At 35.4% G+C, this 12,377-nt stretch overlaps 1 protein-coding gene and 1 long non-coding RNA gene across 2 annotated transcripts; one reads left to right on the plus strand and one right to left on the minus strand.

Moving 5' to 3' along the window:
* Positions 1 to 422: 422 nt before the first annotated feature.
* On the plus strand, positions 423 to 4,000 carry LOC140977551 (uncharacterized). Its single transcript, XM_073442304.1, has 10 exons — positions 423 to 536; positions 637 to 708; positions 824 to 895; positions 1,190 to 1,261; positions 1,349 to 1,420; positions 1,520 to 1,591; positions 2,659 to 2,730; positions 2,818 to 2,889; positions 3,126 to 3,197; positions 3,916 to 4,000. The coding sequence occupies exons 1-10, from the start codon at positions 520 to 522 to the stop codon at positions 3,983 to 3,985; spliced, it is 663 nt and encodes a 220-aa protein (XP_073298405.1). The 5' UTR covers positions 423 to 519; the 3' UTR covers positions 3,986 to 4,000.
* A 5,533-nt stretch (positions 4,001 to 9,533) lies between these two features.
* LOC140977552 (uncharacterized) lies at positions 9,534 to 11,181 on the minus strand. The gene is made up of 4 exons (XR_012175424.1): positions 10,753 to 11,181; positions 10,643 to 10,666; positions 10,439 to 10,505; positions 9,534 to 9,855 (listed from the first exon to the last, which is right to left on the minus strand). It is a non-coding gene; the product is annotated as an uncharacterized lncRNA (long non-coding RNA).
* Between the last annotated feature and the right edge of the window lie 1,196 nt (positions 11,182 to 12,377).

Genomic DNA, 12,377 nt, shown 5'->3' on the forward strand with positions numbered 1-12,377 from the left:
TTGAAAGAGTTTTTTTATTCAGCAAACATAAATTTAATTAAATAAAAATTCATCGTGTTAACTGTTACGTCAATGTATGTATCATATTATTTTGAATTAATATAAATAATATTCTTTGTATCGATTAATCAAATATAATTTATCGTATAAACATAATAACAATAAAAATAATTTTTTTTAAAATAAATCAAACAACAATATAATAATAATTTACTAAACTTTCTGAGTTTTGTCTGTAATTTTAGAAAATTATTAATTTATGATATTAAAGAGATCATAATTTTATATACGGGTACTTCGAAAAATTATTATCTTATTTATTTATCGAAATTATTAATTTAACATATTAATCCAACTCGGGATCCAGAAAAAAACATTATTTCAGTAAGATAAATTTAGTTTCTATGAAACTTTTTTGTAACTAATTTTAACTGTCAAAATTTCGATGCCATTCTATTTACATGCAGTGATCTCACTCGCAACTACCTTAACGGCACAATCCCTCCGGGATGGGGTTCGATGAAACTCGTAAACATGTATTGCATTTCTTCTTTTTTATCGTTAAATTTCACAAAATGATTGTTGTTGTTTATGTTTTGAGTTCATTGGCACTAATTCAACGATACCCTGGCGCAGTTCCCTCCTCGGAAACCGGGTTATGGGTCCGATACCGAAAGAACTCGCCAACATCAGCACACTAGCGAATCTGTAAAGTTTTTCTTGGATACCCATTTGTGTTTTCTAACAGTTTTTCATGTCAAAGGTAAAAAATTTTGATCGGATTAAGGTTTTCTCGTTTTCTATTAATCGAAAATGTTTACAGTACCTTGGAGTACAATCAACTGACAGGAACTATACCTCCAGAGTTCGGGAATCTTCCTCACATAGAGAAATTGTAAAGTCCTTTAATTTGCATTATATGTTAATTGCACCTTTTTCCCTCTTATCAGTGGCAGATTTTGCTGGGAGAAGGGACCTGCATCGGTTTGGATGTTTATTTTTGTGCCTTTATAGTCTGAATATATATGTACTAAGTTCTTGAAAGAGGATGTTTTCCTTCTAGTTCCGACATCGGTGTGGATGTTTATTTTTATGCCTTTATATTCCATGCTTATGTTTCTTTGCGTTACTACTTGGTTTGGCTTGATTCTCAAGCTGATCTTTTCACAATATTTTTTCATGACGGGAGGCTCTTTACTTCAAACAATTTAACTGGCGAATTACCGGGGACACTAGCGAAGTTGACCACGCTGAAGGACTTGTAACTTTCTTACTTTTTATTCAATTTCATTTGGAAAAATTTGTAACTTTTTAAACGTTGTTCACTGAAGCATCTTTATTGATGCAGTCGTATCGGTGATAATAACTTTACAGGAAGCATACCAGACTTTATTCAGAACTGGAAAAACATAACGAAAATGTAAGACTTAATTGGCCATCATTACTTCTGCCATCGTCTGAATTTTTATCATTTTTCATTGAGTTTTACTCACTTGTGACTTAAACTTGATCGTTTCAGAGTGATGCAGGGAAGTGGTTTGTCGGGACCAATTCCTTCCAGTATTGCTACCCTTACCCAATTAACCGACTTGTGAGTATAGTATATGCTATGATTCATTAATATTCTTTATATTTTATGGGTGAGACAGCCATATTGGGTCTGTGTGAGCAGTAAATCCAGCTGTCTCGTAAGGGCTGAATCTTATAAACTCACAGGAAATATTCAATAATGTATATATATATATATATCAGAATTCTGTGTTGTGCTAAAGTGTTGACAACACGGGTACACAACATTGCAGCAGAAATTAGTAGTTAATAAGCTGGGATAGTTGCAATAAATAAACCGAGACCAGAATTAAATTATGCACAAGTACGAATTACTTGTGCGATGCCTAAGAAATTCACTAGAAAAACATGTAATCCGTTTACAGCGAAAGAATACTAGTGAAACTATCAAAACCGAATTCCTTGACACACCAAGAAATTAAACAGCATCTAAAATAAATTAAAACTACAACTAAGATGCATAAACTAAAACATGTATTGCTCAAAGCCAACTGAAACCAATCGACGATCAACACTCTGCGTCAGTGTTGTTCTTCGAGTGCTGGCAACACCAAACAGCAACACGTGAGTATGTGAGTCGATCACTTAAACTCGTCTTGCAAATCTTCAATACCGAATATGAAAGCCGCAAGTAATTCTCCACACGTCCCACGAATACACACACCTCGGTCCTCATATATATATAATCCTTCTTAACCTAGATCTTCCTAGATACTCCATATATGTAAAACAAGAAAACAAGAGTTTTATGAAGACCAAACTCTATTCAAGATTGATATATAATATCTTATAGATATTTTTCCAAATTATATTGAATAAATCTCATAAATAGAATTATCTATATCTAAAGAACGAAATCAACAAATTAGTCTAGAAATGCAAAAATAAAATATTAATTGAATTTCTTTTCAGTCTATATGGAGCATTTGGTGATTTGGGGTACCACAAAATTTAAAATATTTGAGTTTCACCCCTCGTTATTACATTTATAATATTGATAGGATTATAGACACTTGTTTCAAAATGCAATGAAATGAATTGCTAAAGGAAAAACATCGTGATAAGGAAAATCCGACTCTATATATTCAGGAGAATCAGTGACCTCAATGGAAATGAATCGGCTTTTCCATATGTCGGCGATATGACACACCTTAAGACACTGTGAGTATGATTCATGTGATGGTAACAATTTGGTATTGTTGAGAAATATTTGTCGCCCAGATATAACTGTTGGATTTGGTTGCACAGGATTTTGAGGAGTTGCAACATCGTAGGACAGCTGCCAGCTTATCTGGGAAGAATGACAAAGTTGAAAATCTTGTTAGTAAACCCCTTTCTTCTATGAGAATCCATTGAGAGATCGTGTTTCTTCGTTGTACTTTAAAATGCTTTGAATTGTTGTGTACTTGAAGAAAATAATAGTATTTCATAAACATGCTGTCAAGTATTGATTTCTCTTTTGAAAGTTGTCGGTACGAAATGAAGTAGTTCATGGACATGTTTCTTTTTTCTCTGCACTATTTTCATCAATTCAGTTTTTGACATCTCTTATGCAGAGACCTCAGTTTCAACAACCTAACTGGACCAATTCCGGACAGCTTCAGTAGTTTATCAAAAACAGATTTCATGTAAGGATTTTGGTGAGCAAGTTTATTCGCCACATTGTTGTTGAATTAATGGCTTTAATTTGATTCCATAGCTCAAAAATCAAAATGGAAAATTTTGTACTAGTTGAAACGAAGAGCTTATGGGTGACCTGAAGAAGACGTATGTACAGGCAGCTCCACTGCAAGTTGAAAGACGGACAGATTTGCTTTGATGACATATTAAAGGAAATATTGCATCTAGATAAAACTAGGCGTAAAAGTAGACACTTCTCAATGTGGGAACAACACGTTTTGCCAATCTGAGAACCCCAACCATCTTCTTCTTTCTTCACTTTTTAGGGGAGGCTTTTGGGCATATTGTTATTAAAACAAGTCTTTTTACCTTCAACACACCTCAAATTTCTCGCAAGAAGTTACTTTGGCGTTGGGGTTGTTATAATATAAACATCACGTTCATGCTATTATCTTAAACGGTTATGGTAGCACGAGAAGTGTGAACTTAGATTCTTTAAAAGTTACTGTCTTGTTGTTTGTTCAACTTTTCTTTATGTCCCATGTATGACCCTTGTCCAAAATAATTACTAGATTCTATAAGCCATGGGTTTTGCATGAATATAAATAAATGGATTCACTTTGTATCAGAGCTTCGAAATAGAATAGTCCATGTTTAAATTTAACAAATGTATTGTGTAACAAGAAATATTTTTAGATTCTCTAATTTGTAATAGCCATTTTCCAGCTATCTAACTGGGAACTCCCTCTCCGGGGCGTTGCCTTCTTGGATGCAGACAGATGGAGACGTCATGTAAGTTTTTATTTGTTCTTACAGGATGTAGAGGGGGGTGAATAAACTCTTTAAGAACTTGATGTTTTTAGAATTGTTTTCAATCTTTTTTAGGCGGTTGAAACCTTTTTCGAACGGTTAGAAATATAAACCACTTGAAAAGTGCGGAAAACAATTCAGAATTTTTAATGATAGCTATAGCCGGTTGGCAAGCTTGTTAACAAGAAACACTTTAAAATGAAAGTGTTTGCATAAAGTAAAGGCACTTGATTTTATGGATGTTTTGAGATAAAACTCCTACGTCACCCCTTCTTCCTCTTTAGGAAAGATTTCACTAAAAGACTTTGGCTTTACAAATTGTTGCAATAACCCATTCCAATCAGGACTTATCACACTGCCTGTTTTGGAACTCTAAGTGATCACTTTACACTTTTGCATATTTAAGAACCTTCGGTTTACCAGACCACTTAGTAAATTAAATAACCAATGGTTACTAATAAAAAGTCAATGAGCTTCAATAGCTCATATTCTAAGAATGTAAATACCGATGAATTAAATCGAGTTTGGTTTTAAACCAAGCGGAAAATACTAGAAGTAATCATTCGTTAAGAAAGCTGATTAATTTGAAAGTCTTTTACCTTGTGTTAACTGAATAACTGAAATGAGAGGGATCTGTTCTTGTTTGTATGAGTTCAGTTATGGTGAGAACTGAACGGCTAACAGCTCGAACTGATCAATTCAATTTGAAAAAAATAGTTAAACAGTTAAGTACACAAGATATGGTTATGGATGTTCGGAGACTTCAACTGCTCCTACGTCACCCTTTCTACCCCCTCGGGTAGGATCCACTAGAAGACTTTGATTTATACAACACTTTGTACAAACCCACTCAGCTTAGGATTTACACTACTGCCTAGCTGAACTCCTAGCATAGACTCCAACCAACACTTGTTTAACGTCTATGTGTTAAAGACTACATACACAAGTTTATTGTCTTTGTGCAAGACTCACTCAATTTTTCAATACGCTCAATTCTCTGTATATATGTGGGTGATGGTGTGTGTGTGAGAACTGGTCTATGAATATAACACGAAAGTTTTCTCACACACCGAGGGAAATGTGCTTCTAATTTAAGTGATAACACTTTGAAGTGTTCTCTCAAATCTGGGCTGATAGCTTCTTGTAAGCTGATATGAATTGAGTGTGCTCTTCTTCTTTTCTCTTGATTTTTAGAGGGGGGTGAATAAACTCTTTCAGAACTTGATGCTTTTAGAATTGTTTTCAATCGTTTTTAGGCGGTTGAAACTTTTTTCGAATGGTTAGAAATATAAACCACTTGTTATCATATCGAACGGTTAGAAATATAAACCACTATTATCAGATCGAGATGATCAAACTGTGCTTATATGATGGTCTGTTATGAATTTGAGTTGTTAGATTGATCTGAGTTATTCCAAGTGAGCTGTTGCCAAGCTTGTATAAGTTGAGCCGTTGGATTTGCTTTGTTATAGTTGTTGATTCATCGATTTCTGGGCAACTTGATGAACATAAAAGTTGTACTCCTTTTCTTAGCTTTTAATGGAATCAAGAATCACTCAATTCCAAGTTCATATGAGAAATCTATGCTTGACAGATCAAGTTATTAGCAATCTAGAACTTGTTCTACATTTTGGGCAAAACAAGCAATTTTATCGTGGTTTATCAGCTTTTTTCTGATCCGATTCAGACTTTGACTTATGTAGTTGATTTGTAGATTGTTTTCTTTGATTTGTAATGTATATTGAATCGTTCCATTTGAATAATTTGCTGAGAGATATGACCAAAATACCAAAACTGCTACATTCAAGCTGATTGTTGTTTCTGTTCTCATCAGCTCAACCTTGCGACTAATATTTCACCTAGATAACATTCAAAAAAACTGAGCTATTGTGAAATATGACTTGTCTGGGATTGAGTTTTCTATTCAATAGTAGTTTTGGCGGCTAGTCATTTTAATCACCGAGCTGTAAGATATCATCAAAACACTGTAGTTCGCCAGATTTTCACTTTGGTTTATTTCGAGTTCCAGCTTCTAACTTGAGATAACAATTTCACACTTGAGTAAACATATTAAAAACACAATAAAAAGTTTTTTATCATTAAAATCAAGATTTTTTGTGTTTCTCAACCCAAAAATCTTCCCTTTTTATGATCACAAAACTTGGATAAACAATTATTTCGTCTTATGATATGATTTTAATGAATAAACTATTTTTCCTCGAGCATGACCAGGCTGAAAATTCTACACCAATGCAATCCTATACGAGTCTAGTTTGCAATGCAAAAAACGATTTGTCATTTCGACACTCGAGAAAAAAGTTAAGTCATTTTTCCCACGGTCGCTGCAAGATGCTCGAAAATTCAACTTGGCATATATATGTTAGAAAAATATGAAATTTCAAATTTTAAAGAACAAAATCAATTTAAAAATATCTTTCAAGAACTATCCGCTATGATATCAATTGATAGGATCATTTGAGAGATAAGCATTGAGTTAGAATAGTTCGATTCTTGAAATATCGAACACCGAGAAATTAAATCAAGTTTGGTTTCAAATCAAGCGGAAGACGCTCAATATAATCCCTATCAAAAACCGATTAAACATTTTGAAAAGCATTTAAAAGATATACAAGTTGAATGTATAAAAATATTTTTAGTTTAAATATTTTATCAAATACTTGATATGCAATATTTTGGGTATTTGAAAAACACATAAAATGCTTTAAGAATTTATCTTAAAAACATTAGCAATAATTAAATACAATGAATAAATAGACACAAATTTATTTATGTATGTTCGAAGATTAACAACTCATACGTCACCCTTTCTTCCACTTAGGAATGATTCACTAGAAGACATTGATTTATACAACTCATTGTACAAACGCATTTCAACTTAAGACTTATATATTGCCTAATTGAAACTCCTAGCACACTCATTTAGCAGCAACCTTACAATTCGCATAATGTTTTAACATATATTATGTCAAGACTACAAACACAATCTTTAATGTATTTTGTGAAAACTCACTCATCTAAACTTTGAAACTCAACTCTCATGTATATGTGTGAGTGATTGTGTGTGAGAAATTTTACAGTGTATGTATATATCAAATATATCCTCACACTTGGGTTTGTTCTCATTCTAGCTAATTTCTTAATGTAGGATGCTTATGCTGTTAATCAACTTTTAAATCTTTTATTTAATTTTCAATATGTTATATAGCCTCCAATAGTGATATACGTTAGGCACAAGAATATGATCGTTTGGAAAGGCTGTGTACGGATCCCAACATTGCAACAGTCAAATTTGCGTTTCTGGCCATTTTTTGAAACTAAGCTATTATCATATCGATCTGATCAAACTGTGATGATATGATGGTATGATCTGGTCTGTTATGAGCTTGAGCTGATCTGTTCCAAGTGGCCAAGCTAGTACAAGTTGAGCTTTTGGCTTTTCTTTGTTATAGCTCTTGCTTTGTCGATTGCAGAGCAAAGTGATGAACATGAAAGTTGTTTCCCTTTCTTTTAGCTTTCCATGTAATCAAGAATCACTCAATTCCAAGTTTGCATGAGAAAGATGTGCTAGACAGATCAGGTTGTTAGAAATCTAGAACTTGTTATCCATTCTGTGCAGAACCAGCAACGCCATCGTGATTTATCAGCTTCTTTTGATCCGATTCAGATTTTGACTTATGAAGATAAATTTTGTATATCGTTCTCTTAGCTTTATGATGTATATTGAATCGTTCAGTTTGAATAAATGAGCTGATTGATATGTTGGTCCCACTTGCGGTAATTTGAGATAATAAAACCCGAAAATAAAGAATAAACTGGACACCGAGATTTACGTGAGAAACTCCAGTAAAAACCACGAGCAAGATGAAAAGAATTTCCACTATAATATTTTGTAGTATACATCTCACTCATTGTGTTTACAAAGAGAACACACACTCTCTTAATATAGGAGAACAAACACCTAACAATTATTATAGCACTAAGCACTCAAATGCTATAAGATGAGAGAAAACTCGAAGAAAGGATAATTTCAGAATGAAGGGGGGATCTCTATTTACAGAGCCTCTTGTCCGTGTGAAGACGCGTATAAAACGCATCTTCTGAAATTTCTGCGAAATTTCTGCCCACCACGTTTTCAAATTCTCCACCCAACTTTGACAAATCTTCCGACATGCATTTAATGCTCATGCCAACATTTCTCCCACTTAGAGATTTGATTAAGAATCAAACATATCTCCATACATCCTTTCAATCTTGACATTCTCTGCTGCTTACGTTTCTGCTAGGCCACTTGAGGATCTACACCACTCAAATTTATCAGTGTTCACTGGCTTAGTCAGAAAATCAGCTATGTTATCCTTTGTATGGATCTTCTGCATATCCACGCTTCCTTCTTCTACTACTTCCCGTACAAAGTGAAATTATACTCCAATGTGTTTCGTCCTGGAATGAAAGACTGGATTTCTTGCGATGTGCAAGGCACTCTGACTGTCACAAAACAAAAGAACATTCTCTTGTTTGTGCCAGATATCCTCCAATAACCTTTTAATTCATATTGCCTCCTTGCAAGCTTGAGTAGCTGCCATGTATTCTGCCTCCGTTGTAGATAACGCCATAACTGTTTGCAGTTTTGAAACCCCGCTTACTGCTCCCCCTGCAAGTGTAAACACATAACCAGTAGTAGATTTGCTCTTATCAGGATCACCTGCATAATCTGAATCGACATAGCCCCTGAGTTTAAAATATGATCCTCCATAACATAATGCAGCATTCGAGGTACCCTTAATGTATCTAAGGATCCTCTTAACAGTGCTCCAATGCTCTCGTCCAGGATTCGCCATATACAGACTAACTGCTCCCACTACTTGAGCAATGTCTGGTCTTGTACAGCTCATAGCAAACATCAAACTCCCCACTGCTGATGCATATGGTACTCGAGACATTTCCATCCTCTCTACTTCACTGCTAGGACACATCTCGGAGGATAACTTGAAGTTAAGAGGAAAAGGAGTCGAAATTGGTTTATTATCTTGCATGTTGAAGCGTTGCAAGATTTTCTTCAAATAATTTTTCTGTGAAAGCCAAATTTTTCTGTTACTTCTGTCTCGATGAACTTGCATCCCTAGAATCTTGTTTGCTAGTCCCAAGTCCTTCATATCAAATTCCCTAACCAACTGTGCCTTCAATCCTTGGACATGATCTTTGTTGGGGCCTGCTACCATGTCGTCCACATACAACAGCAAAATAATATAATCATCACCAGACCTCTTGAAATACGTACAAGGGTCTGCACTCAGACTGTTGTATCTAAGGCTCATGATATATGAATCAAATCTCTTGTACCAACACCTCGGCGCCTGTTTGAGACCGTACAGAGATTTGTTCAACCTGCAAACCAAGTTCTCTTTGCCTTTTTCCGCTGTGAGGGCCCGTTATCCTAATAACGATTTATTAACATGCAATCATGATTAATCAGTAAACAGCGGAAAAGTGAGTTAAAAATTTGCGTTTGGGCCTATAAAAATTTCGGCATGACCTTCGCATAAATAGGACATACCAGAAAATCAAATACTCAAAATACACAACATATGCCCTCAATAAACACAACATCATAAACATGTGCCAGCCAGACACAATCATGACATATACAAACCCAAAATATCATAGAGCCGACAAGGCTCGATAATACTATAATACAATCCTCCAAATATATACATATAGTATCTGGGAGACAGCAACACCACGCAGTAGCTAAATACAACTAAGCCCACTCTCAAGGAGCTCTGGTACTTCCTGAGGCTTCCTCTCGAGCGCCTGAGGTCGAACCACCTGTACCACCTGTCATGTCCACACACAAAAGACACGACAGCCCCCTCTCGGGGGTCAGAACCCCAGTACGAGACATCAAGTAACCACGATATATGACATAGAAATGCAATGATGTCATGCATGAATGCAATGCATGTATAGGTGCAAGATATCAGGATATCAGGAATCAAATGATCGATATCAACAATCATACATATATGCTCGAGCTGGTCCACGACTCAGCGGACCGTGCCTGGGATATGGCCCAGCCTCGAAGCCAGCAACTACCTAAGCCGGACCGAATCAAGGTAGCCAAACATCTCCAGAACACCATATCATATCATATATATAACGGATCTCAACCGAAATATAACTGGATCTCAATCACAGATAGGCTCAATATGATATGTTCAGTGGTATTGATGTATCTAACTAAAATAAAATGTGTGTTAACCAAAAGAATTATTTTATTTTATTTTGCACATCAATTACCAACTGATAATATGCGAGTCAGCATATAATATCACAGAAATCAACAAATAGCACATAAATCATACACAGGATCATCAGATGCCTCTGTCAGACATCGTGAAAATAATTGATCTCTACGTACATCGACTAATTTACCAGTAACTTAAATCCTCAAGAAAGTCCTGGAAATGCCAACTCCGACAAATCACCTGAATATTAATTTAAATGGTCTTATTATCATATAAAAATTTCACAACCATTTAAATTCACTAACAATCTAATTTCAACTATTTAGGCATTTTAAATTCATAAAATTCCAATATTCGCCTAGTTCACCAGATTATACCTCCAACTCGTACAATTCCGGAACCTACAATAATAACCCAATAATTAATTAGTAATGATACAATATTTGAGTCGAAATTAAATTAAATTTACATAGACAACAATTCGCACCGATACAGCTTGTACGTCCAATAACAGTGGCTAAACTCGAGCCTAAACCGACGCTAACCGGCAACAGGCGGCAAACTCGCCGGAGAAGATGACCGGAAATCACGCACAAAATCAGAGCCGACGTGTCGTTCTCGAAAATTTGCAAAAGTGGTATCAAAAGAAAGCTTATGAGATAAGGAACAAAACCCCTCGATCAATTTCCGAACTCCGGCGACGTACGGTGACGATTCAGCGGAGAAAGGGACGGCGGGTTTCCGATGGGTTTTCGGGAATCTCGATTTTTCATATCAAACGTGGTATCAACAGAAAGCTTACGTCGAGAGCTTTCCAACCGTATATTTATTTGAATTTTTCGATCACCGGTGCGGCCATAATCGGCGGTCAAAGTGGCGGCGGTGGTTTGAAGATGTTTACAGAAAGTTACGGGGAGAGAGAGTGGATTCGTGTGTGTGAATAGGTGTAGTGTGTGAGAGAGAGTGTATTATAATATATATATATATATATATATATATTAATATTATATGTGTGTTTATCTTTTATCTTTTCGGGGTTCGAAACTTGACCCGATCTATTTTATTTCAACTCTCGTGTGCTATAAATTTTAAATACATATTTTAATATCGTCGATAAACCGATATTTTCTAATACATATTTCAACACACAATTTAATTATTTAACTTAATTATTTTAAATTCCTCAATTTAAAATAATTAATCTTAATTATCGTCAAAGAACATATAATTAAATCGGGTCATTACATCCGCAAAACCTTCTGGCTGGAGCATATAGATTTCTTCTTCAAGATCTCCATGAAGAAATGCTGTGTTCACATCTAGCTGTTCTAGATATAGGTCAAACACTGCACACAATGCCAGCACCACTCTGACTGTTGTAAACCAAACCACAGGAGAAAATATTTCATTGAATTCAATGCCTTCTTTCTGAGCATACCCTTTTACCACCAATCTAGCACTATACCGCTCCACTTGGTTATTGCCATCACGCTTGATCTTATAGATCCATCTGTTTCCAATGGCTTTCCTTCCTCATGGTAGTGTAACAAGACCCCAAGTTTTATTTCTGTCTAATGCCTCCAACTCTTCTTGCATTGTTATTATCCACAAGGATACATCTGAGCTTTGAGTAGCTTCGTGGAAATTCGATGGCTCATTATCCTCTGATAATAGACAATATGCAATATTGCTTTTAGTGACATAATCTGAAATCCAACCTGGTGGTCTTGTGTCTCGAGTTGACTGCCTTACATTGGAAACCTCAGACTCAACATGTTCATGTTCTTCGTGCTCTAGTACTGCTTCACAAGAAATTTGACCTTCATCTGTCCTATTTTTCACCTAAATTATAGAAGTTTCTGAATTCAGTGTGCCTTTGTCTTCCTTTACTTTATCTTCCTCGAAGATAACATTCCTGCTGATGACAAGCTTGTGGACAGTAGGATCCCACAAGCGAAACTCCTTTACTCCATCAGCATAACCCAAGAAGATACATTTTCTAGATTTCGAATCCAACTTTAATCTTTCTTGCTCATTGTACAGAACGTACACCAGACTTCCAAATGAATGCAAATGAGAATAATCTGTCGGCTTCATCCACATCTCCATCGG

This window comes from Primulina huaijiensis, chromosome 5 (assembly GCF_012295235.1).
Source record: "Primulina huaijiensis isolate GDHJ02 chromosome 5, ASM1229523v2, whole genome shotgun sequence".
Classification (NCBI taxonomy): Eukaryota; Viridiplantae; Streptophyta; class Magnoliopsida; order Lamiales; family Gesneriaceae; genus Primulina; species Primulina huaijiensis.

What these genes read in the sequence shown, in the direction of transcription:
- LOC140977551 (XM_073442304.1), top strand. An exon ending in CTTCCTCACATAGAGAAATT is followed by an intron (nt 896 to 1,189) that starts GTAAAGTCCTTT and finishes TCATGACGGGAG; the next exon opens with GCTCTTTACTTCAAACAATT. An exon ending in ATGACACACCTTAAGACACT is followed by an intron (nt 2,731 to 2,817) that starts GTGAGTATGATT and finishes TTGGTTGCACAG; the next exon opens with GATTTTGAGGAGTTGCAACA.